A 22,800-nucleotide genomic window follows, 5' to 3' on the forward strand; every position below is an offset into this window, starting at 1 on the left:
TAGGTTTAAATGTTAAACTAATTTATTCAAGTCAGAGAATGTTGCATATAATTTAATTTTTCCTTGATGCATAAAGTTAAAAGATTAAAACTGATAAAACAAGTTAAAAAAAGAGACTTTTCCATTTGATTACATTTTGTATGATGGATTATGCAGAAAAGTAGAATTGGGCTGAAAGAAAGCTGAAAGAAAGCTTTATCACCTATTCAGGTTGTAAATCATGTTTTTAAAAAGTAACTAAGTAACTAAGTAATTAATTATTTTGAAAATAAGTAATCAGTAAAGTAACGGGATTACTTTTTGGGGAAGTAATCAGTAATTAGTTACTGATTACTTTTTTCAAGTAACTTGACCAACACTGGTGAAGAGGGAGCTGAGTGAAAAAGCGAAGATCTCAATTTACCGGTCGATCTACATCCCTACCCTCACCTATGGCCACGAGCTGTGGGTAGTGACCGAAAGAACAAGATCGCAGATACAAGTGGCGGAAATGAGCTTCCTCCGAAGGGTGGCTGACCTCTCCCTTAGAGATAGGGTGAGAAGCTCAGCCATCCGTGAGGGGCTCAGAGTAGAGCTGCTGCTCCTCTACATCGAAAGTAGCCAGCTGAGGTGGTTCGGGCATCTGACAAGGATGCCTCCTGGGTGAGGGGTTCCGGGCATGTCCCTCTGGGAGGAGGCCCCGGGGCAGACGCAGGACATGCTGGAGAGATTATATCTCTTGGCTGGCCTGGGAACGCCTTGGTGTTCCCCCGGATAAGCTGGAGAGGGTTGGTTGGGGAGAGGGAGGTCTGGGCTTCTCTGCTTAGGCTGCTGCCCCCGGATAAAGCGGAAGAAGATGGATGGATGGATGGAGTTTCACATTTATGTTTTAGGTTTTTGAAGACCTTATTATGAAATGATGCTATATTTATAATTTAGTTTAAACCATCTTTCCTTTTTGATCATCTGTCCCTTACTGTAGTATAACTGTGTTAGGAAGATGTCACAACATGCCCAGCATGGGGCTCCTAAAAAACATAAAACTGTTCAACAAAAGAAATATTAATGTGGTGCTGGCCTTACACAGGAAGGCATTCATCAAAATGCGAACAGCAGAAAAACATCAGCGCACAACAGGCAAAGAAACACCAATCAATCACAATCAATGATAGAACTTATTATGGAGACTGAGATCCACGATTGGTTCAATATTTTATTCACTCAGAGAAATGGGTGAAATAAATAGGGGGGGGGGGGGGGGGGGGGGTGATTGTTGTCACAGTAACTACTGTAATCGTCTTCACTGCTATAACATCTGAACACACAATGCATTTACATTAATCACGTTCAGTTAAATACATTAGCTAGCGCCAAAAAATGGCATACTGTATTACATAGCTTACATTAATGTGGTTCTGGTTTCAGTAATATGTCATTTGTAAGTGAAGTTTTAAAGATAAAAGCTTTAACAAAAGATTTTTTTCTCCCAATGGCACGAGAAAAGCGTAGCTTTTCTGTACAAATCACCTTTAGCGTGATCGACGAGGTCAAGTAGAAAACAACGAGTGTTACAAATCAAAGCCAGAATAAAAACATAACATCAAACATATATATGTATATATATAAAAAAAACATTGTACAATAAGTTGCGTACTGACATCATAAAAAAGATTTTCCAGTGTTGTATTGCTTTGCCTTTGGTATTGATAAAGAAGGAGTGCAGATCCGTCACTCTGAGTGTTTCGTTTACCTCTGAAAAAATTGTTAGAACTGCATGAAAACGAATGTGGGAGCTTTTCTGAGCATCGTTTTAGTGTACCGGCGCTTATGTGGAATAAAATAAAAACCTAATTGTTTTCTTAGTGTTCATATTGTTACATGGTTTCTGTTGATATTTTGAATTACATTGGGGGTTTTTAGGGTTAGACTATTTCCTACACTCTGGACTGTTCCCTGACATTTTTATTACTTTTATTTTACAGTGTACATATGCTAAATAATGTGTTGCCACAAGTTAAGATGTGTTTTTAAAGGTAGCTTATACATTTTATTAATTTCACAACCATAAGATTGATCAGGAGCAAAATGCTGTTTCTTTACTTCAATGCTATCATCTCACTTTTTCCTTTTATTTTATCATTACAAAAAAAATGAGTAACCCTGCATTACAATTTCAAATCAATTTTTTTGAGATATTGCTTTGGATGTGAAATTTGAAATGGATGTGAATCTGGAACTCCCTGATGGTCATCTTAATTCCTGAGAAACCTTTTGACATTAACTACTGTTGATTTATTTTCAGCAACTACCCTTTTCTATGATTTCTTGTTTATTATTTGACAAGTTTAAGCACAATTGTCTAAACCCAGAGGTGGATAAACTGACACAGTAGGTCCAAGCAAATATCAGTAAGGCTATGCACTTATATGGATCATTTTTGTATTAACACGACACTAAAAATGCAATTTAATCCCGTAAAACCTGTGAGGTCTCTTATAAGTGCTGGTAGACTTAGATTGCATTTAAAAAGTTTGTAGTTTTTTTAAGTTCAGAAATCAGTGAACCAAAGTGATTATATTAAAATCAGAAAATGAGAAATAAAATGTGGAGTGTGGGAATAAAATTCAAGTTTCAAGGAGGAGTTTCGTCCACACAGCTCAAATATCTGTGAAATATATATGCCCATGTAGAGCTAGTGTTCATGCCCAAGGCCAGTCAGTAAAATAATTTCCTAGCAATTGTGAAATGTTGCACTAAAAAGGAATGAGAGAGAAGTACACAAGTACAGGAAAAAAAAAAGTCTTGATTCTCGTGTCAGTGTTTCAAAGATGGCTAATCAGCTCGCCTGCAGGCTAGTATGGCTTCACAGCTTTAAGGTCAGTTGGGACAGCTTTGCCAACAGCTGGCAGGTGTTTTACATTGGTCCACAGTTTGGCACACAGGTCACTGTGAAGGTCAAAGCTAGTGGAAATGGAGACATGCTGCAGTGGAATTAACTATGAGCAGCTTGTTGTCCACACAGGTTCAATGATTTCCAAGTCATTAAAAAGTCAGGAACTAATCTCATCCTTCAGTGTCTGACACAAATCTCAGAGGTTTGTTTCGTCCCAGGTCGGGTCGTTCATGTTCTTCAGAACTCTCCTCACAATCCTCTCCAGCTCTTTCCTTGCCCGCTGTTCCTCTTCTAGCGTCCTCTTCATCCTCTTGTTGTCCTGGAGGAAGGGTGAAAGGATAAGGAGAAAAAAATAGATGAAAATAAATCAAAAGAGAGACAATAGATATCAAATTCGTCGCCAAAAATAAAGTGAACCTGCAAAGGCAGAAACAGGCAGAGAAAAGGTCAGGTCAAAGCCACCACAGTGATCTAGGTCATAAATAGCATCGATGCACAGAAAAGGCTTCTTTCAGCTGCTCCGTTACACCAATATGGAACTTTTGTCTTGAAACCAAAGTAAAAAACCCATGACACTGCGCTGTGCTCCACACTAAGTATATTTTTACTCATTCAGGACCTGATCTCTGTTTAGAAACAGCCTCCATCCCTACTTTGTAGCTACTACAAAAATACTCCAAAGTATTAATGATCTGCAGTAATTCTGTCAGTAGAACCAAAACCCTAATTTCTTTTATTTGTATCAGGATAAAGGATCTGCCAGTACAGCATGTGTCCTTAATTAAACATGCAGGCATGCATTCAAACACACTGCCAGCAACTTCTTGGAGACCATCTGTGTTCTTGGACCTAATTTTGAACCTTTTATGTAAAACACGAGCAATAAACTGGTTACAGTAAGAAGATCTTGGCAGCAATAACTTTGTTTCTAAAAGAACTGGAGACAGACCTGTTTGAGTTCCTGGACTTCGTCTCTGAGGCTGTACACAGTGTCCACCAGACTCCTGCAGGCACAGAAAACAGTTCTTATTTATTTAGCTTCACCAGCACTGACTGAATATGCACAGTTTCACATGTTTAAGTCTCTGCATGAGTGTTGATGTAGGATTTATATACTTTGAGATTCTGTTTAGTATCCTCCACTTTCATTAAGCATATTTATGCCTTCGATTTTTAAAACGTTTCTTTTTATTTATTGCCATAATAACTGCATGCCCACAGGGATGACAAAGGCAGTATCAGTTTTCTGTATGTAAGCATTATAGCAAACATTAAAAAAAACATCTTTGTCTCTCACCTCTCCTCTACTACAGTCTGTCCATTGCTCCTTGTTTCCTCCACTATAATCTTCTCCTCTTCAGGGAACAACACCTGGACGTCCTTCCTACTGGAACCTGATTCGACACCGACAACAGTCAGGTTATTATAAAAAATATAACCTGTGTGACAAATGCACAAACCTCTTATCATTTCAACTTGTAAACATACAGTTCAAAGAACAATATCAGAGGCTTTAACAGGTTATGCCTTACAAACTACAAGCAAGCAAATGATATAATATTACCTTCACTGCTGGCAGATATAAGATAATGAAATGTGGCACTTTCAAACACAAACCTCTGACAGACGTCTGTTCCATAAGTGCACACTGAGAAATCTGTTTCATTTTACCTGGAGCCTGACTGAGGCTATATGCACTTAATCTCCTAGGACTTGGCGTACACATATGTGGACGTCACATTTTGGGTTGTCTAGACCAAAATACTAAATTTTGCTCTACAAGGGAGTGATATCCACTTACGAGGACATTATACTGCCTCTGTTTTATCGAAATCTAAAAAGAATATCCTCATATGTGGCTCTCATTTTTCTTAGAAACAAAAATCAGATAAAAAAAAAAAAAGATAATCTGGTGATTCCTTGTTTTTACATTCACTGGGTCATAATATGCCCAAATATCAAAGAGAAATTAAAAATGCATGCCATAGAAGAGTTCAGGTCTTAGGAGGTTAAACCTGCAGTGAAAGGCAATCTGTATGGTTGTCATGAACGTATCACCAGTTATTATGTTACTGTACTTGTCTACTTGCTTGTTTTGTTTGTATACATTTCAAACAGCAATAAACATACTTTACTATCAGGTATATTAGCAGACTGCTGTATGCTAATGAGAATACACACAGGGTAATACACAGAGATAACTACTGTGTACATATTATACAGCACAGACACACAGTACACAGGTATACAGACAGCAAGGGGAAGGTTTGAATCACTACACTAATATATAAAATGCTTTGAAGAAATATCTGCCCCCTTCCTGATTTCTTAGTGTTGTCCATATTTGTCACATTTAAATATTTCTGATTATCAAACAAATTGTAATATTAGACACAGATAATGAAAGTAAACACAAAAAATCTAAACTTAAATCCGACTGAGATGCTTTGCCATGACCTTAAAGAGGCAGTACATGCTTGAAAACCCTCCAGTGTGGCTGAATTAACATAAATCTACAAAGACGAGTGGGCCAAGATTCCTCCACACTGATGTAAAAGGCTAATTTCCAGTTATCACAAATGCTGGATTGTAGTCCTTGCTACCAAGAGGGGAAACAATCAGTTTTTACGGGGCAATTCGTTTTGGACACAGGGCCAAGAAGGGTTTGGATAAAAAAATTTTTACCATTTAAAAACTGCATTTTGTAGCTACTCGGATTATCTTTGTCTAAAATGTGTTTTATGATATGAAACATGTAAGTGTGACAAATATGCAAAAACCTGGAAATCAGGAAGTGGGCAAATACTTTTCCACAACACTGTACATATCGATCACTATGTAAACCAGCTGGTTCAGCATCATGTCGGGGTTTGCAACATCGATATCTTACGGGAAAATGAGGCAGTCCTGTAACTATGGGCAGTCCAGATACTGTCATAATCCGAGTCCTCTGATTGGTCAGAACACGGAGGGTTGCCAGGCAAGCCAGCCACTGTGAGGCTGTTGTCAGCGAGTACGTGGTTGTGCATGAGGTCAGTTCCTTGCCAGGCTTTACAGAACCAGCAATGGACGGCATTTGAAAAACCAAATTGAATGTTTGGGGGATGAAGGAAGGAATATAAACCAAAGTGAAAGTGTAACCGATAATTTATAAAACCAGAAAACCAGGTTGTATGGGATAAAAAATATAAACATAGTGATGACAAAATTAACAAAATAAATGGATGATGTTAATAAAACCCAGTAGCACAATGTGTATGTTAACAGTTAATACAATAATTGGAGCATGAGGAAAACAGAGGAAGTGAGGTAAGACATAAAAGGAGAAGAGAGAAAAAACTGTTAGAGCCAAAAGCAGAAAACAAACAATGGTTTCCAATAAGACACAGCAACTATGTAGTTCTATGCATGATGCGTTTACATATGTTGCGCTGATGGATGTGTGCGTACTCACTGGAGTTAAGAGTCTGTCGTGTCTTGGCACTGGTACAATAAGCTTCAATGACTTTGAGTATCTGAGCATCCTCCTCTAGAGCTGCTGTACCTGAGAGACAAGGGCAGACCAGGGAACTGAGCTGATGAGACTGCACCTACATGCCCTCTGGTGGACATTTCTTCACTGTACAGCTTTCTAAAAGATTCAATAAAGGCTGACTCCAACTTCAACCACATATCAAAGTTAAAGTGATCACCAAAGAAAATCTACACAATTTGGATTTCAGCAGAGGTGAGGACTATGCATTGTTTTTATTAAAAACTGGGTTTCTGCTAATGAAATGAATATGCTGGTTTACTCTCTTAGAGAGAACTCCTTCCATTCATAAAATCTGATAGAAATGTACTTAATGGGCTGTCACAATGGACGAGTTACTTTCTTGAGTCTAAGACACTTCAAAAACTATTCCAGTTTTATTCAGTGTTACACTGCTGTCCAGCTGGAAGTTTAGCAAAATGCGTGACTCTGACAGATTAAAGATTATAGTACTTAAACATTATCTAATAGAAGCAACTGAAGAAATTTAGATTCACTACTAATAATATTATTAGTTATGTTGCTATGAAGTAATAGAAGTCCCCATGGCAACATTTTATAGTTGAAAGTTCAAGTTTCTGTTCTTACTTTTTCTGACAGTGAAGTCCTCTTCTGATGGTTTCCTCTCTGGCTTCCTCTTCGGGAGGAGCTTCTTCACATTCTTAGGACTCCTACTCATGTCCTTCAAAAAAAGATAAAAAATAAAATTCAGATTTCACTTTTTCAGTCAAGTCTTGGATTATATCACGCAATACAACAGAAGTGAATTTAGAAAAATGTTTGCAAATAAAGGACACCAAAAGCAATATCTATTCTGTAATAAACTATAAAATCGAGCACCTCCTTGTAGCAGAGAGCAGCAGAGGGCCGGAGTGGAGGAGCAGGGCGAAGGCAGCTTAAGCTCCAGGGTTTGGGGGTACTCGGTGGCTCCAGGGGTCCCCACATAGGGCTGCTGATTCCCATTCCATGCAAGGAGACATGGGGAAGGGTGTGGTAAGTGCTCACACTGCTCCCTCCACGAGACTCCGAGTTTCTAGAGGGAGTGACAGGGTGAGAGGGCAGCTGGGAGGAGGTGGGTGAAGTGGAAAAAGAGGAGGAATCAGAGGAGAGGAAATTAGAAGGAAATGACGTGGATGAGCTGTAATTCATTTATTTTGTAGAAAATGTGCCGACTTACTGTGTGACAGACAGACAGAGTCTTGTGTGTGGATGCAGCCGGAGCGTGGGTGTGTTTAGTGAGAAGGTCCAGCCATTCCTGCAGATCGTGCTGACTGTTACATGCTACCTGGATGCGCTCACCCTGGCTGCCTGCACAATGACCCACACAAAGTGGAAGATGTTAATATTGCAGACAAGCACACACATCATACAAATACAAAAGAAACCTGACCTTCCTCTCCCCAGTCAGTCATTCTTATATTTTCCAAATTATGCTGAATGTGCTACTTGTGTTTTGTACGACAGCCCTTACTTTTTATCCATAAGCAAAACTGACTATTTTTTACTATATACAGATCAGTTCAAATCAAGGCTTTGTGCAGGCCAGTCTGTAACATTCATTTTGGGTTTCTGGCGGGAGGCGTGTTGGATGACAAAGCGAAGAACCAGACTCAGTTTTGCTTTCTTGAGGGTTTCTTTCAGAATCTTCACAAATCCGTCGTTCTTCATGATTCCTTCCATATTGACGAGATTCTCAGCAGCAGATGCACTGAAGCATTCTCACAGCATAATACTCCCACCACTGTTTGGCCTTTGGGTTGTACACCTCTTCCTGCTTTCTCCAAACATAAGCAACGTCTCTGCCCTAGAGCCCTAGTTTTGTCTCATCTGACCAAAGGACGCAGTTCCAGTGTGAACGACTGTGTGACGACTTCTCCAGGTCGTCTTTAGCATATTTCAGTCTAGCTTGAAGCTGTCTTTTCTGTAGAAGTGTTTTTGTTTTCTTGGACTGCAAACTTGCAACCAACTCCTGTGCAGGATTCTAACAATTACAATACCAGACTTGGCTGACTCATTCATGGGTGTCCTGATAGTTGTTCTGGATAGATCTCTCAGTAGTTTTATTTCCATAGTCTTTGGAATAATATTGTTTCACAAAAAAGCAGAAGTGTAGGTAAAACATAATAAAAAAAATTCTGAATTTTCTAAAATATTTTGTGAAGATAGTTTGTATACATGTTAAATTTTTAAATATGTCCTCAAAAAAGCAAATTATACTTGAGGGTTAAACTGCAACAGTAATCACTTTATGCTTTTCAGCATGTCCTGCAAGGAGTGTATCTTCTGGGTTCTTATTATTAATGAATTTATGCAAAAACAATCCCTGAATCTCAGAGTTTTGGCGAAAATGCCCGGACTCCCAGTGTTCCTGCCTAATGTAAATATGAGATCATCAGGAGCAAACTGTCTGTGAAACCCCATATTTGAAACAGGCCATGAGTGTAAAGATGCTGAAATCAAGTGAGATTCTATAAAAGAGCTAAGCTGAAATGTCTTGTAGTAAATGAAGAAAGGGGCTGACCAGATATTTCAAAAGCATTCTTCAAGTTTTCTCCATCCTCTATCCTGGAAATAAGCATTCCTGATAATGGTATCCGCCCCTGCAGACACAACCAGAAACAGTGTTCATCAGTGCACCAGATAAGCTAGTAATGTTTGACACCTCAAAGAAATACATGCATGTTAGTGACAGGAACATTACTGTGGAAATTACAGCGATCAAATCAAGTGTGCCATACCTGATAGATGAATCCACTCATTCTCAGGCTGGCAGAGACCATGAGCAGAGTGTGATGGAAGAGAAGGAGGTAGCATTCATTTGACTCCTGAAAAATAGGATGTTTTATTGGATTATTGCAGGGGTTTACCTTGCACTATAAAAGTGCCAAGTGCTGTATAAATAAAATTGAATTGAACTGTGAACTGAATGGTGTTCATTGTGGGAGTGAATATAAATTTCTGGTACATTCACACGGCACAGTTTGTGTAAACGCTAAGTTTAACAAGTATGCTCAGGTTTTTCTGGCTAATCAGTAGCTGGCCTGTGAGTATGCCTTTCATTTCAGAAAGACAACAACAGGTTCTGTGTGTTGTTAAGCTCTTGCAGGTCGTGATAAGTACCGGACAGTTCTGTGAGTGAACTGCGGCCTGGGACATGTGAAGGACAGGGCCAAGAGTTCGGATATCATCTCCCTCCCAGTTTCTGATCGGCTCTGTTAAAATCTGCAACACCAGTTCCTTCTTCTTCCTGATTTCCTTACACTGAGCCTGAGGACACAGAAACACAGAACAGGCATTCAAAAGCTCCGTGACATCATTTCTGATTGATACAGTGAAACAGAGGTTAAATGTACAAAAAACAGGTCATAAAATTACACTCAAACTCAAAAAATGTAACATAAGACACCATTAGTCGCCTCTTATGGGTTACTTTCTGCAGGTTGAGTAGTTTGATACACTTTGTACCCCTCATTTCTGGGCTACATTAGCATGCACATTACGTTTGACTAGCTTAATGTTTAAGGACTGATAAGCATGTGTCTTACAGAGAGGTTTTTAAAGGCTGTCATAGAAGCCTGTAGATCAGCTCTGTCAGGGTGTTGGTCCTAAAAGACAGACAAGATTCAAGATTTAAGCACATGAAAACAAATAACCTTTTTCCCTCTTGTCAACATTCTCTGCCCCAGTTATCATCATTCGATAAAATGATTCAATTAAAGTTTGCAGGACTTGAGTATACTAGCAGAGATGCAGAAAGACAGGGAGCAATTCAAGCTTACTTCCATATGTCTGTCCAGTTCTTTCAGCAGGGTTGGGTATCTATCCAGTCTGATGAAGGGTTTACTTAGGCTAGTGGTCAGTGCCAAGATCCCAGGGGGGGGTGCTCCTTTTGACTCCATGTACTCTTTCAGCTCCTCACTGTGATACACACACACAGACAAAATATACAAAATACAGCACATGAGCTTACTCTTTCGGGATAGAAAGTTTTTTTCTGTGGATTAAAATGATCAGACAGTACCTGTGTTGTGTCAGTACATTGACAGCAGAAGGGTGATTAGAGCAGTAGGTCAAATAGATTTTCTTCATCTGGGGGATCAGGCCCAGGAAGAACCCTCCAATCCTCTGCTGGCTCTCAGGAAGTCTACACACACAAATGACATGACAATACCAGTCTGGATAAAAGCAGAATCCTAGTATACTTGCTGCACATAAAGATAAAAGTTTCACTCTGTGGTAATTATGGGTGTTAGCCAGCCTTCAGCCTTAACATAAAACAGAAGTGAAAACTGATGGGAAAACAACATTTCAAGACCAAACTTTAAAACTATAATGTCTTCTGTTAAAGAGATCATTTAGTGACACACAACCAATCGTCATCTATACGAATGAAACACAGGCTCAGCTGCTGTTGTTCATCAGGTTTAAGATTTTTATTACCCCCCAAAAAATCATTATCATCATTGTGTACTTGTCCAAACTGGAAAAACCGGTTGTATGACTTCATATGACCAATAGATGTCGCTGTTGTTACAATAATCGCCAACATGAAGGTCCATTCAGGACAGCTGCTGGTCTGAGTAATCTTAGTGCAACAGGATGTGAACATGGGAAGTTCATCTGAGTATTGTGCATGTTTTAGAAAGGCTATAGAGAAGTTATATGATAGTCAAAGTTCAGAAAAACATATGCTACACACACATTTAATTCCAGCACAAAAGTGAAATTAATAACCTGTAAATACAGCAGTCAAACTTTATTCAGTAAAACAAGCAAGGTTCAGAGAAGAAAGAAATGTCTGTCACTAACAAACTGACCAGTCAGTCCAAACTCCGTCCATGCATCCATCCAGTCTATCACAGGTCATCAGTCAAAACTCAAAAATATTACATGCACAGTAAAGACTAAGAAAATAAATATATACTGACTTGGTGTGCTCTTCCAAAGACTGAACCAGCATTTGCTGAAAGGTTGAAATGTCTTCCAGGTTTGCCTGAATGTGACCGATGTCAACACTGCTGAGTCTGCAGAAGAGAGGAGAGAGCAGAGCATTAACTCTGATGGTGTGTCAGAAAATATCTAACACACAAGTGTGACACACCACACTGTATATATACAGACAGATATACAGATAACCTGTCAGATCGATCCAACTATTTCATGAATTATATTCAGCCAAGTACTGTTAAAACCTGACTTGTAATTTCAAACATTTATACCCTATAAGGATAATACAGAAAAAGTATATTAAGGAAAATGTATTCAAGGTAAAGGCACTGTAATTTAAAGTACATGTCTGATGTGGATCTACCTGAAATATATAATAACAGTATGCCTGGCTCCAGAATGTACAGGGACAGCAAATAATATATTCTGTCATATGTGTGTGTAAATATTAGATATATGTGTATACATATTCAATTTAGATTTACGACAGTGTAATAGATATGCCTGTGTGCGTTTCCTCCCCCTCTAAAATCTGACTCTGTTGAATAAAACAACGAAAGGTGTAAAAATAACTCTACCTGTCTGTGGGATGAAGTGGGCGAAGGTATGAACCCAAGAGACTCTGTAACTCCCTTGAATATTCAGTCTCTGCTTCCAGGATGTTCTGTAGGACCTGAAAAAGCCATCACACACACACACACACACACACACACACACACACACACACACACACACACACACACACACACACACACACACACACACAACATTTTCCATTACTTATGTTAAGTGATACTATTAAAATATAAAAGAAAAGAGTGAAAGAGTGAAAAAGTGCCAGGCCATTGAGTTTCCTATCACTGTAAACGTCTATCTTCAGGTTTTGGATAATTGTACAGCGTTATATGAGTTTATAAGGAAACAGCTTTTAGGTGGGAAGCGCATTTGTCACAAACTAACAGGGAAAGTCACTGGAGCCTTCAGGAATTGTAGTGTTGTCCTGGCTCGATTAGCTTTCCAAGGGTCTGACTCCGCAGGCTAACTGGCTAATCTCGCCATGACATCAGAAACCTCACAGTAATGAGGTTAATGAATTGCACGGTGACAGATAAGACAGCGCTGTGTCTCCCCTCAGGCCAGGAGCCAGTATATGTTTACCAGCATTTTAAGCAACTGTAAATTATATTTTTGTATATATTATTTTATATATTATATTTTTTTTATTTAAAAATGATCTATAAGAGGAGATGGAGACGATGCCAGTGTGCAACCAATCATGAAAAAGCACACAAACAGATGAAAAGCATGCATCTTCTACTTTAAAAGCTTCTGTTCTAAGGCTTTGGGGGATTCTTTTATGAGAAAAAACACAATAACTTTTATCTATGTCTTCGTGTTTTTGAATTTCTTTTTTAGGAACAGCTTTGACTTCAGGCACGTCTGTGTGTGCGTGTGTGTGTGAGACACACTCAGGTAAACCACCCAATGATGGATAGTCTTGTGAGGTTTTGCAGCTTGTTGCATTATTGAAACACTCACAAACAGTCACGCAAGCATCAGCAGTAGCCAACCCTGAGGCAAGGTTGCCCCATAAACCAGTGGAATGGAAGAAATAACCTACATTACATCTGCGCCACACTCACACACACACATATGCACGTACACACAAGGATGACACACGTAGGGGTGCTATGCAAGCTCCACAATTACATGCTACACAATCATTAAATAGATGTGTGGAAAAGAACAGATTGCAACAGTCCACAAAAGCCCACACACTTAAGAAATCCATCCATTGGCACAATGTAGGTGAGCAAACACTCACACACAAATAGAATTTCTTAAGATTGTGATACTTACCACATTGTAATAGGTCTTGTTGATGATAGTGGTATCAAAGCCTTTAGGCGGACTTTTGAGCGTCCCAGACTTTGGCTTGTCTAACGTTTTGTCTAAAAATATCAACAAAAGAAAAAAAAATGGAGAAAGAGGGTCACTGGCTTTAAAATAGAGATAAAAACAAAATACAAGCTACATACAAATGTTGTCAAATAAAAATAAAAGTGATGTGCTCATATAACAACACAACACATTCTTAAGTCACTGTGTGTTTTACTTTACCAACTTAACTCCCTACAGTTTTCTTTCTAAGAATTTAAGACAAACTTGATCAAAAGGCAAAGGTCAACAACCAAAAAGTAACAGTTCTGATCGCTCACACAGCAACTAAAGCAATAAATCTTCCTTTCACTGTGGCGCACTGATACCGAACGTCTCATCTAGTAAAAAAAGATCAACAGTCGCTGCACAAGAGCACCCAGAAAATCTCCCTCAGAAAATGTCACATAGAAACAATTTTTTTGGGATGAAAGCTCCAACATTCTCCAACTGCAGGACAATGTTGTGGCTGATCCAGTATGTAGGTCAACCAGTGATTGAATGCTATAACTCATTGACTCGACAATGTCATGTCATTTCATTGTCCAGGCCACTGTTATTACAGCCCTGGGTGGCCCATAACAGAAACCTTCTCGTATTCTTCTCTTCACTATTTGTAGACACTGCAAAGTAAGGCAAGACGAGCGACAACAGCACAAAAGTATGTTCCAGATAATGGTCGCCTTAATGCACTTTTTAAACTCACCCGACAGACTACAGAAACTAAAGAGCAACCTAAGGAAGCTATGAAAGACACTTTCCTAGATCTTGGTTCATTGCTCTCAAAAAGAATGCTTTATGTCATCGCTGTTGACTCTACAAACAGGCACAGCAATCACAAGTATAAGCCTGCTATCTCACACATCAAACAACTCCCACTGGACATTTGGATTTACTGCCATTCCTCAGAGTGCTGTTATCACGGTTGAAGTTTTCTGCTGTGATGTTAAAGTCAGGAAGTTTCTTTTTATACAGCAGTTCTGGAACTTCCTTTCTTTGTGTTATTGCAAAGCTTTCTTCCTTCTGTCCTGCCTTTCCTCCCCCAAAAGCAACAAAACTAACCAACAAATTTAACCTAAGATGTCAAAAGAAGAAACACCATGTTAGTATTAAAATAAAGGCAGAAAAAGCTCATATATGTTGATTATTGTTGAATTCCAGGGTGAAGAAACCTAACTATGCAACTATGTTAAAGAACGGCGAGGAATGAGGGGAATTTCTGAACAAAACAAACAAACCCAAAAAGAAACATGACATATGAAATAAATCTCAATTACAGTACGTGCCAAGGATATCTTGTCCAGTCCTTGAGAAATCATTCAACTAAAAGAGGTCAGGAAGTTATAATCAGTAAGAACAGACATGCAGGAAGTCTGTTTGTGTGTATCTGGTTGTGTGTCTTTGCTGCTGCTTTGGGGGAAACAACCCTCACTTTAAATTGATATTAGCAGTGTTTTTTTTTTCAATTCCAATGTTTATTTTACTGCATTTTAAAACTTGAAACTGTCATATAATATTAATGGCTCATATCGTGCATGATGGAAGCAAAATGTTCAAAATATTTTATAAGCAAGCTGCTCTAAATCTGCTGACAGGCTTGAAGATGGGAATATGTAAAGTCAAACATCTTAACATGAGGCCCATGTGCAGAAAGGTATCAAACTGTCCTCTGTGACCAAAGCAATAAGGAGTTATTTCTCCTCAGTGGTGCACAACATCTGAAGCAGTAATAGTTTAACCCACCATTTCCTTTCAGCTCCCGTACATAGTTACTGGGGAACCACCCAGTCTTGTCCTTCAGCGTGCCTTCCCACCAGCCCCCCTCCTCCTGCCTGGTCACAATAATGAGGTCACCCTTGGAGAAAGACAGTTCGTCCTCATTGGTCTGCTGGAAGGGGAAGCGTGCCCTGACCAACAGCTGGCCACACCCACTGCCCTCTGACATGTCCTGTGAACGAGAGGAGCGGAAAACAACGTGAAAACAGAAAGCTGTTATTTATTAGTCGTGTTCAGGCAGGCACCACCTTCAGGGGACTTTAGAGGATTAAACTTTTTCACAACACAATAATATTTCTAACCCTGTTGCTGTTTGTTTGCTGTTATTACCGTTCTTATCTTTGACGTGGTTACTCACCAGGCTGCGGTACTGAGGCTGCAGCAGTTTCAAGGAGCGACTCTGAGTGTTCAGAGAGTCAAAGGACTTGATCCTTGAGGTTGAGGAGTGTGCCACACATACGGTGTCCCCAGAAACACTCAAATCTGCAAATGCATGATGCAACTGAATACATCTTAAATTCATGTGGTGGCCAAACAGGAAGATGCTCCAAAAAAGTCCAAATGTTTGCAGAGATGGAATAAATACTGCTCTCACACACACACACAGTGATCTTACCTTCAGTAGCTTTGTTGAGGGCAACCAAGGAGTTTAGCACCTTAGAGAAGTTCAGTCCCTGCAGCAGGTCATTGACCTCGAAAGGCTTCAAGGAGAGAAAACCAAATAAAGAATATGAAGGGAATTTTAGAACAGCAATAAACCATAGAGAGGTTTGACGTAAAGTGGGGAAAATACACATTCATAATAAATTCATAGAGCATGACATCAAGAATCACACAAACTGCCTTCCTGAAATAGCTGTGCATGTATCTCACATAGAAATGTGGAAGCAAATAAAAGGGGTTTGAAAAACAAAGGGCAACAAAAAACAAGACTACAAGAAAATATCTTCTTCCTATTTGGTTCACTTCAATAATTGTAAATGTACATAATGAAGAAGTATGTCTGCCTAAAAAATTAAGAAACACAAGTAGTTAGTGGGGGGCTTACATCCCTACTCCAACTACAGTCTGGACCAGGATTACTTAAAGTCTGAGCCCCCCCCCCCCCCCCCCCCTCATTAATCTCCACATTACACACACAGACACACAAAACCATAATCAACATACTTGTGAGGCTCCTAATCTTGTGTACACCACACACACTGAATGACTTCTAAATTCCCAAGCCGTGAAGGTGGGGCGATACTGAGGCATAAAAGTCAGCTTTGGAAAATAGAGCTATTTAAAAAGAAAGAACATCTGTAATCTTCATTCTCTGTTTCTGCGCAGACTGAGTCGCTTTGATCTAATAAATAAAACCACACTGTCCTTTTATGTTGCCTTTTTCGGAAAGTGCTCTGGTTTGATTTATGCATACAAGCTTGACTGGTAGTCAAGAGCAGCGTGGACCCAAAAGTTAATTCACACGTTCACCTCTCCTACTGGCACTGGCCCAAGACACAAAATGAGACTTAGCAACAGTGCTACAGCTGCATGTGAACACATTTTAGCAGTTTAATGCAGGCCCCTGATCAATCTGACACCTGACACAAAAAAAGCACTTTAACTAATGAAGGAAAATGCATTTGACACAGACATCCTACGTGTTACATTTGGCAGTTACTGACAAATGTTCTTACTTCTGTCCAACCAGAGTCCTAAGATTTAGGCTAGGATTACTTTAGCTCCACTGAAGCATATTAGGCTGAAAGAAAAAATGTACTACAATTACAAATTCAGACAATCCTTAAAAAAAAAAAATCAAGCATGCAATATGCTTGTCTTACACTTTTCCCTGTAGATTTTCTCGCCTGCATCTGTAGACGAGCACCTACCGTCAACAAAACAACAAACACCTGTCATAGGTCAAACAGCTTACCTGATTATAGGCAGCACTTGATCTACTGTTGCAGCGAAGGCACTCAAAATGCACAGGATCACTGTCCCACCCTGGTCAAGTTTAATTAACAGCAGACGCCAATCTATGATCACGACTGTTTTTTGGGGGGTTTTTTATTAACTGTGCAGCTCTTCTTAATCACGTTCAGCGTTCGTCCACGCTCAAGCCGGCACTTATTGCCCGCTCTCTAATCCTCTTGTGCTGGACACACACAGTCTGGCTCGCCCTCTTCTTGTCCCGAGGACTGTCTGAGAGAATTACAATGCTGATGTCAGTCAGACTGCTAGTAATGGAGACCTTGGCTTCCAGCAACATGGCTGGCATGCCTCTAATCAAGCTGATTGGAAAACCCACTGGCTCGGGCTGCCTGGCGTGCAGCATTACATCAGCCCACTCTTTTACTCTCCTTCATTTCATCTTTTCATGCTCCTTCCATTCCTCTTCTAAAAGCCCACAGTTGTTTTCCAAGTCCTGAGCGAAACCACGCTACACGTCTAGAACCTTGACTCTTGTGTTGCGTAATCTATTCTTCTCAATTATGACCCCATGGCTTTTTCCACGGCTAAGATCAATAGTGTGTACATGGGTGTGTGTGTGTCACATCATACACTATTTACTAGCTTTCTCTTCACACTCACTGTGAGCCAGGATATAACCTGGCTCCTGGGCCTGCCGTTGTGCAAACACAGACAGAAGCACACATCCTAATATGCGATTCTGAACACTGAGAGCAGTATGGATATTTTTAGCACAGCATTTTATAACAAATTCAATATCCAGCTTCATACTTAACCCTTTCTTTGCCAAACAACTGCTTATTCATTCCCAAATATTAACGGCAGTAGTTGAAACAGCATTCAGATCAGCAGAAAAGTCTGCTCCACCTCCAACAACACACTCCCTTTGACTTAAAGCACGCCCCAAATGAGAACTATGGTAATGATCAAGTCACACATTAACTACCTGTGTTTTTCTCTTATTCCAAATGGGATCACCCACAACTCAATGGTATCGACCAGCAACGCACCAATATAACCGACAGACATTGATGTCATTCTCTGTCATTATAAAGGATATTAACCTGTGGTGATGGCCTGTGTTTAGCTGTTGTGTCCCACGTGGAAGCAAAGAATAAACAAGTGATAAGAAAAATGACAAATAAATAAAAAAACATAAAAATGGATCACTCCTAGCATCAGCTCTTTTTATTTTAGACCCTAGTATGGGCCCAGAATTTCACATTTGGTGCATCTTTAGTCTGGACTATAGTCATGCTGAAAACAAACATACCCAATTATTGATCTGTTGTGCAGTCTGAATACTGCTGCCAAGTCAGAAATGAAAACAGAGCATCCACGCTTATCTCTGCTTCTTGTTTCCATAACTACAAATGGTCTACAGGCAGCAACAGCCATACAAGCCTGTGGGCTCGAAACATCTTTGAGACAGACTGAAAATCAACTCATTTTGGCCTACTTTTACTGGCTCTGCTCCTCACAGTCAACACCACAGCTGGTGCTTTTCAGCATGGGTAGAGGAGTGTATCATATGAGGATACGCCCACCTTGTCTAAATAAAAGCAAAACTGTGCAACTTTTATATAAAGCACCACGCATGTAGGCGTTTGCTAAAGACTTTATCAATGACTAACTAGTAAAAACTATAACTTTCGAGTTTATTTTTATGAAAAATCATTCCCAAGTTTGCCTGGACCACATGAACATCACATAAACCGCACACCTGATGATATAAAGCCTCATATTTACAGATTATTATACAGTAATAAAGCTTAAAAGTGTCTGAATACCCCAAAATGGCTCATATAGGTATGTACAAAGCTTTAGTAAGCATTAATAAAGCTGAAAAGGGCTTCCATTAGGATCTATTTCTTATGAGGTCACCTTCTTCCAGTGTTTTTCAGTGTTTATAAATATGTAATTAACGAATTGAATTAAAACAAGTGGACACAATTGTGTCGTTGTGTTTTAATGCTTCCTCGAGGAGAAATAGCCACAGGTATTCACTCATTAACGACACACTTTCAGCTCGTGAGTACTGTCTCGTGCCATTAGCAGCTACTATCTTGGTCGTTGTGTCCTTGGGCAAGACACTTCACCCGTTGCCTACTGGTGGTGGTCAGAGGGCCCGGTGGCGCCAGTGTCCGGCAGCCTCGCCTCTGTCAGTGCGCCCCAGGGTGGCTGTGGCTACAATGTAGCTTGCCATCACCAGTGTGTGAATGTATGTGTGAATGGGTGGGTGACTGGATGTGTAAAGCGCTTTGGGGTCCTTAGGGACTAGTAAAGCGCTATATAAATACAGGCCATTTACCATTTACTATAACAAATGCATTTTTTAAGTAAAAAAAAAAAAAGAGGGTCCATTCAAACAATGAAACTCTCTGTGAAACCACAGGACACGCTGCACCCGAGGCTTCCCGCAGTTAATGGGCACATTACGGGTGCATTAACTCACCTCCACACCGAAAGCCCCGCAGCCTTTAACAAACTCGGTTATGTTCCTCTGACACTCGCTGTCGCCCCTCGGCTCCTGGAAAAACTGTGCACGAAGAAAAAAACACAACAACACCAAATTAGCCCAAATTGTCAACTCATAATAGACACAGAAGAGTTCCTGAAGGTGTCTAAGGTTTCGTCCGCTTGAAAACAATCTTATTCCAGCCGTTTGCTGCCTATGCACTTGCTGCTTTCCAGGATCAAGCCAGCTCGGGTAATCAGTCAAACTTCCGGGTTTAACTTTCAGAGTAAAAGCATTATTTTTCATACCTTTAACTGCCTGCTTTCGTTAAACAATAATAAGAAAGTAGCCAACAAATACACAGAGCTTGTACTATAATGTAATTTTTCAGCTAGTTCATCGGGTTTTAATGTTATCATCATACACTACTTATCACAAAATGTGCTTAACAGAAATAAAAAAAACAACATTCTAACTTAAAATAAGCGCATAGTCTTCACCGAAGACAACTAGCTATGAGCTATCCTCCTAAATAAGAAAAATAATAATAATAATTCTAATGAGCAACAAGCCGTAGATAATGACATGGTTCGTGCCTTTATTTTGATAGGACGACTCCCTCCCTGTGCGCAGGTTACTTTGAAACAGGTTTAAGATCTCCCAGGGAGGTTGGATAAGTAGGATATGACGTTGACTGGTTCATGGTCCACTGTGTGTGTGTGTGTGTGTGTGTGTGTGTGTGTGTGTGTGTGTGTGTGTGTGTGTGTGTGTGTGTGTGTGTGTGATGAGCTGATAAGCCTGTACATTAAATCAGTAAGCTTCCTAAACTCTAGAACTGGCTCTGACTTCCTATGAAGCAAAACACATGTAGTGTCATAGTTGAATAATGATGATATAAGTAGCGTGCATTAAGCATAATTGGCAGTTAGAAGTATTTCTGCTGGTATTAGGTGCGTTTCAGTAAAATATTATATTATTAATGCAGAAGTCGGGTCACATTTACATATAACTTCACAAGCTGCCTCCTGCTTTTATATTCCCATAGACATGAATATTTTTTTAATTGTGAAATGAAAATAACACTTGAGGGGAAAAAAGAAGCCTGTACTGCAGTGGTGAGTATCAAATTGTCGTATTTTCAAGTAGCAAGAACTGATTTTAGATTTTCCTCACAATCAACTAAAAAAAAAATGTAAGAGAAAAAAATCTTATATTCTGCAAAGTGATTGGGGTGGGGGGTTTTTTTGTTTTTGTTTTTTAAGATTGTTATTTTTAAACCCTACACATCCAGGGATATTTAATTCCGCAGGATGAAGCTTAATTGGTCTCATGTAATATTTATCATGAAGCTCTTATCATGAACACTTTTAACACAGTTTTCCTTTCTTTTGCTTCCCCATATTATATCGATTTCACTGGGTTATTATTAGTCAGTTGTACCTCTTTCTCCCCTTGCATTTACTTACTTTGTCCACCGTCCCGGGTCTGAGTCGCTCCAGCAGCCTGCACAGCACCGCTCCATCCTGCAGGGACGCCTGGAGGAAAGCCTCTGGATCCGAGATGCTTTTCTTGGGAGACTCCAGGACTCCGAGCGTTATGAGCCACGTTACCGTCTGTTCGGCTGAATTCATGCTTGACTTTCAGATGTCATAAAAAACAACAAAAGCAGCGGCGGGGGGTAGCAGCAGCACTCTCCCCTGTTAGTGTCTGCGCTAACCTACTTGTGGTTTGTCCAAAATCAGACGGCGGCGTCAGCCCCGCCTTGTTTTGAACACTACAATCAGCGCGCACTGGCTGGATCCTCTGCGCTGTTTTTTCCTGCTATAGAAAAAATAAGGTGGAAGTGAGAAATACCGCTTTTCCTTCCTCTAACAGCCCCTCATTGTCTGCGCTCTGGCTCTCCCTCAGCGGATGTTGGCATCACCTTTGCTCAAACACAACTGTAGCAGCGGCATTATTGTCAAACCAGCTGCTCCAAGAAGCAACTTCCTTTAATGGTTTACAAATTAAAAGTCTAACGCAACAACAACAAAATGAATCTGATACAAAGTAACTACAGGGCCAGTATTGCTTATACCGATACTGATCCCGATACTTTTAATCTATAAAAGCAGCTTATTTAGGGGAGCTCAGTGTTTCATAACTTTTCGAGGAATCGATTTTTGGGGGAAAGCTGGACTCTTTGCACTTAGGGTCAGTATCTGTTGTTTAAAAATTCTATAGGTAATAAAAAAATACAATTGACAGTCAACACAAAGGAATTCAAACATTTTTTTTAGAATTCATGTTTGATTTATACTTTTTTATTTACAAAATTTAATTTACTGTCGATATTTGGCAACAAGACACAGGCTGAGCTGGCTGACATAATAGTGTGCATGTGGTATTGCTAAAGCAGCATTTCTGTATAGTACCACTGAAAATTCAGTTTAGAGGACACAGTAAAGTGTCAAGTCTGTTGTTTAATTAGAGAAAGCACTAAGACAGAATGAGGCCATGGTCTTTTCTATGGTGGAGTGACTTTTCGTTTGGTTCTTGGCAAAGGCGGCCGCACGTTTCTCCTCTCCTCCTTTCCCTTATCTTCCCTGCTTAGCTTCTTGTGTCCTTGTCTTGTCTTGTGTTTTTTGTATTACTTTTCCCTGGAACACTCTCTCACAGTCTGTTCTCTAAAACCTAAAGAGAATTATGGATTTGATCAACTGGTCTCTGAATGCTATTGACACCCTTTTCTCAACGAGAACTCTGGGCTCGGGAGAGCCCGAGTGCCCTGGAGGTACTTACCCTGGACGTACACGATGGACGGGTGGCAGAAATGGAGGATCGTGTGCCTGGCGGGACTGTTGATCAAGGACGCTGAAGATATCTACCTATTTGGAACCATGATAACAGGGTTCTTGCTGATTGGAGCTGGCTTGGCCCTGGCTTATCGAAGAATTAAGAAAGCGGAACCGTCTGGAGAGACGGCGCAATGGCAGGACAGCCCGTTCTCACTCCCGAGGCATAACATGTCGACGTTTTGTCACGTCCCGCTGCGTTCCTGAGGAACGCGAAAGGAGACCTTCGGCGTTCTTATGGTACGCGGCGGGTTATGGCTGGAATCCAGTGCAATGACGCTCCCGCGGTAATAGACGTTCCAGCCCTGTTTTCCAGCCCTAAACCTAACCTTATTCCTGATCTTAACCAGGACTATAATAATGTTAAATAGCGTGTTTCTAAGCGATTTGAAGAAAAAGAGCGAACATGTGTAGATGGAGTCCAGAGGGTTCTCATATTTCCTCTTTTTTTCCGAGGTCGTCATTTAGGAACGTGGTGGGTAGCCGA

At 40.1% G+C, this 22,800-nt stretch overlaps 1 protein-coding gene across 2 annotated transcripts; it reads right to left on the bottom strand.

Annotated features, from left to right (window-relative positions):
- Positions 1–1,217: 1,217 nt before the first annotated feature.
- On the bottom strand, positions 1,218–21,432 carry LOC146642657 (rho guanine nucleotide exchange factor 7-like). 2 transcript variants are annotated; one of them, XM_085398275.1, is made up of 22 exons: positions 20,946–21,432; positions 19,477–19,560; positions 15,682–15,766; positions 15,424–15,548; positions 15,033–15,237; positions 13,212–13,303; positions 11,930–12,024; positions 11,333–11,428; positions 10,426–10,548; positions 10,184–10,322; positions 9,950–10,009; positions 9,525–9,671; positions 9,143–9,229; positions 8,926–9,004; positions 7,582–7,712; positions 7,245–7,466; positions 6,993–7,086; positions 6,327–6,416; positions 5,750–5,921; positions 4,170–4,256; positions 3,822–3,876; positions 1,218–3,191 (listed from the first exon to the last, which is right to left on the bottom strand). In XM_085398275.1, the coding sequence occupies exons 1-22, from the start codon at positions 21,108–21,110 to the stop codon at positions 3,069–3,071; spliced, it is 2,556 nt and encodes an 851-aa protein (XP_085254401.1). In that variant the 5' UTR covers positions 21,111–21,432; the 3' UTR covers positions 1,218–3,068. The 2 variants fall into 2 exon arrangements, with proteins under 2 accessions (XP_085254401.1, XP_085254400.1); XM_085398274.1 differs by lacking the exon at positions 5,750–5,921 and having other exon boundaries at positions 4,170–4,266; positions 20,946–21,431.
- Positions 21,433–22,800: the final 1,368 nt, after the last annotated feature.

Source organism: Rhamphochromis longiceps, linkage group LG23 (assembly GCF_057381845.1).
Source record: "Rhamphochromis longiceps isolate RC_006_pf linkage group LG23, R_longiceps_female_GT1.1, whole genome shotgun sequence".
In the NCBI taxonomy this organism is placed as follows: Eukaryota; Metazoa; Chordata; class Actinopteri; order Cichliformes; family Cichlidae; genus Rhamphochromis; species Rhamphochromis longiceps.

What these genes read in the sequence shown, in the direction of transcription:
- LOC146642657 (XM_085398275.1), bottom strand. Translation starts at nt 21,110, where the DNA reads ATGAATTCAGCCGAACAGACGGTAACGTGGCTCATAACGCTCGGAGTC. An exon ending in AATGTACTGACACAACACAG is followed by an intron (nt 10,323 to 10,425) that starts GTACTGTCTGAT and finishes TGTGTATCACAG; the next exon opens with TGAGGAGCTGAAAGAGTACA. An exon ending in CAGACTGTAGTAGAGGAGAG is followed by an intron (nt 3,877 to 4,169) that starts GTGAGAGACAAA and finishes CTGTGCCTGCAG; the next exon opens with GAGTCTGGTGGACACTGTGT.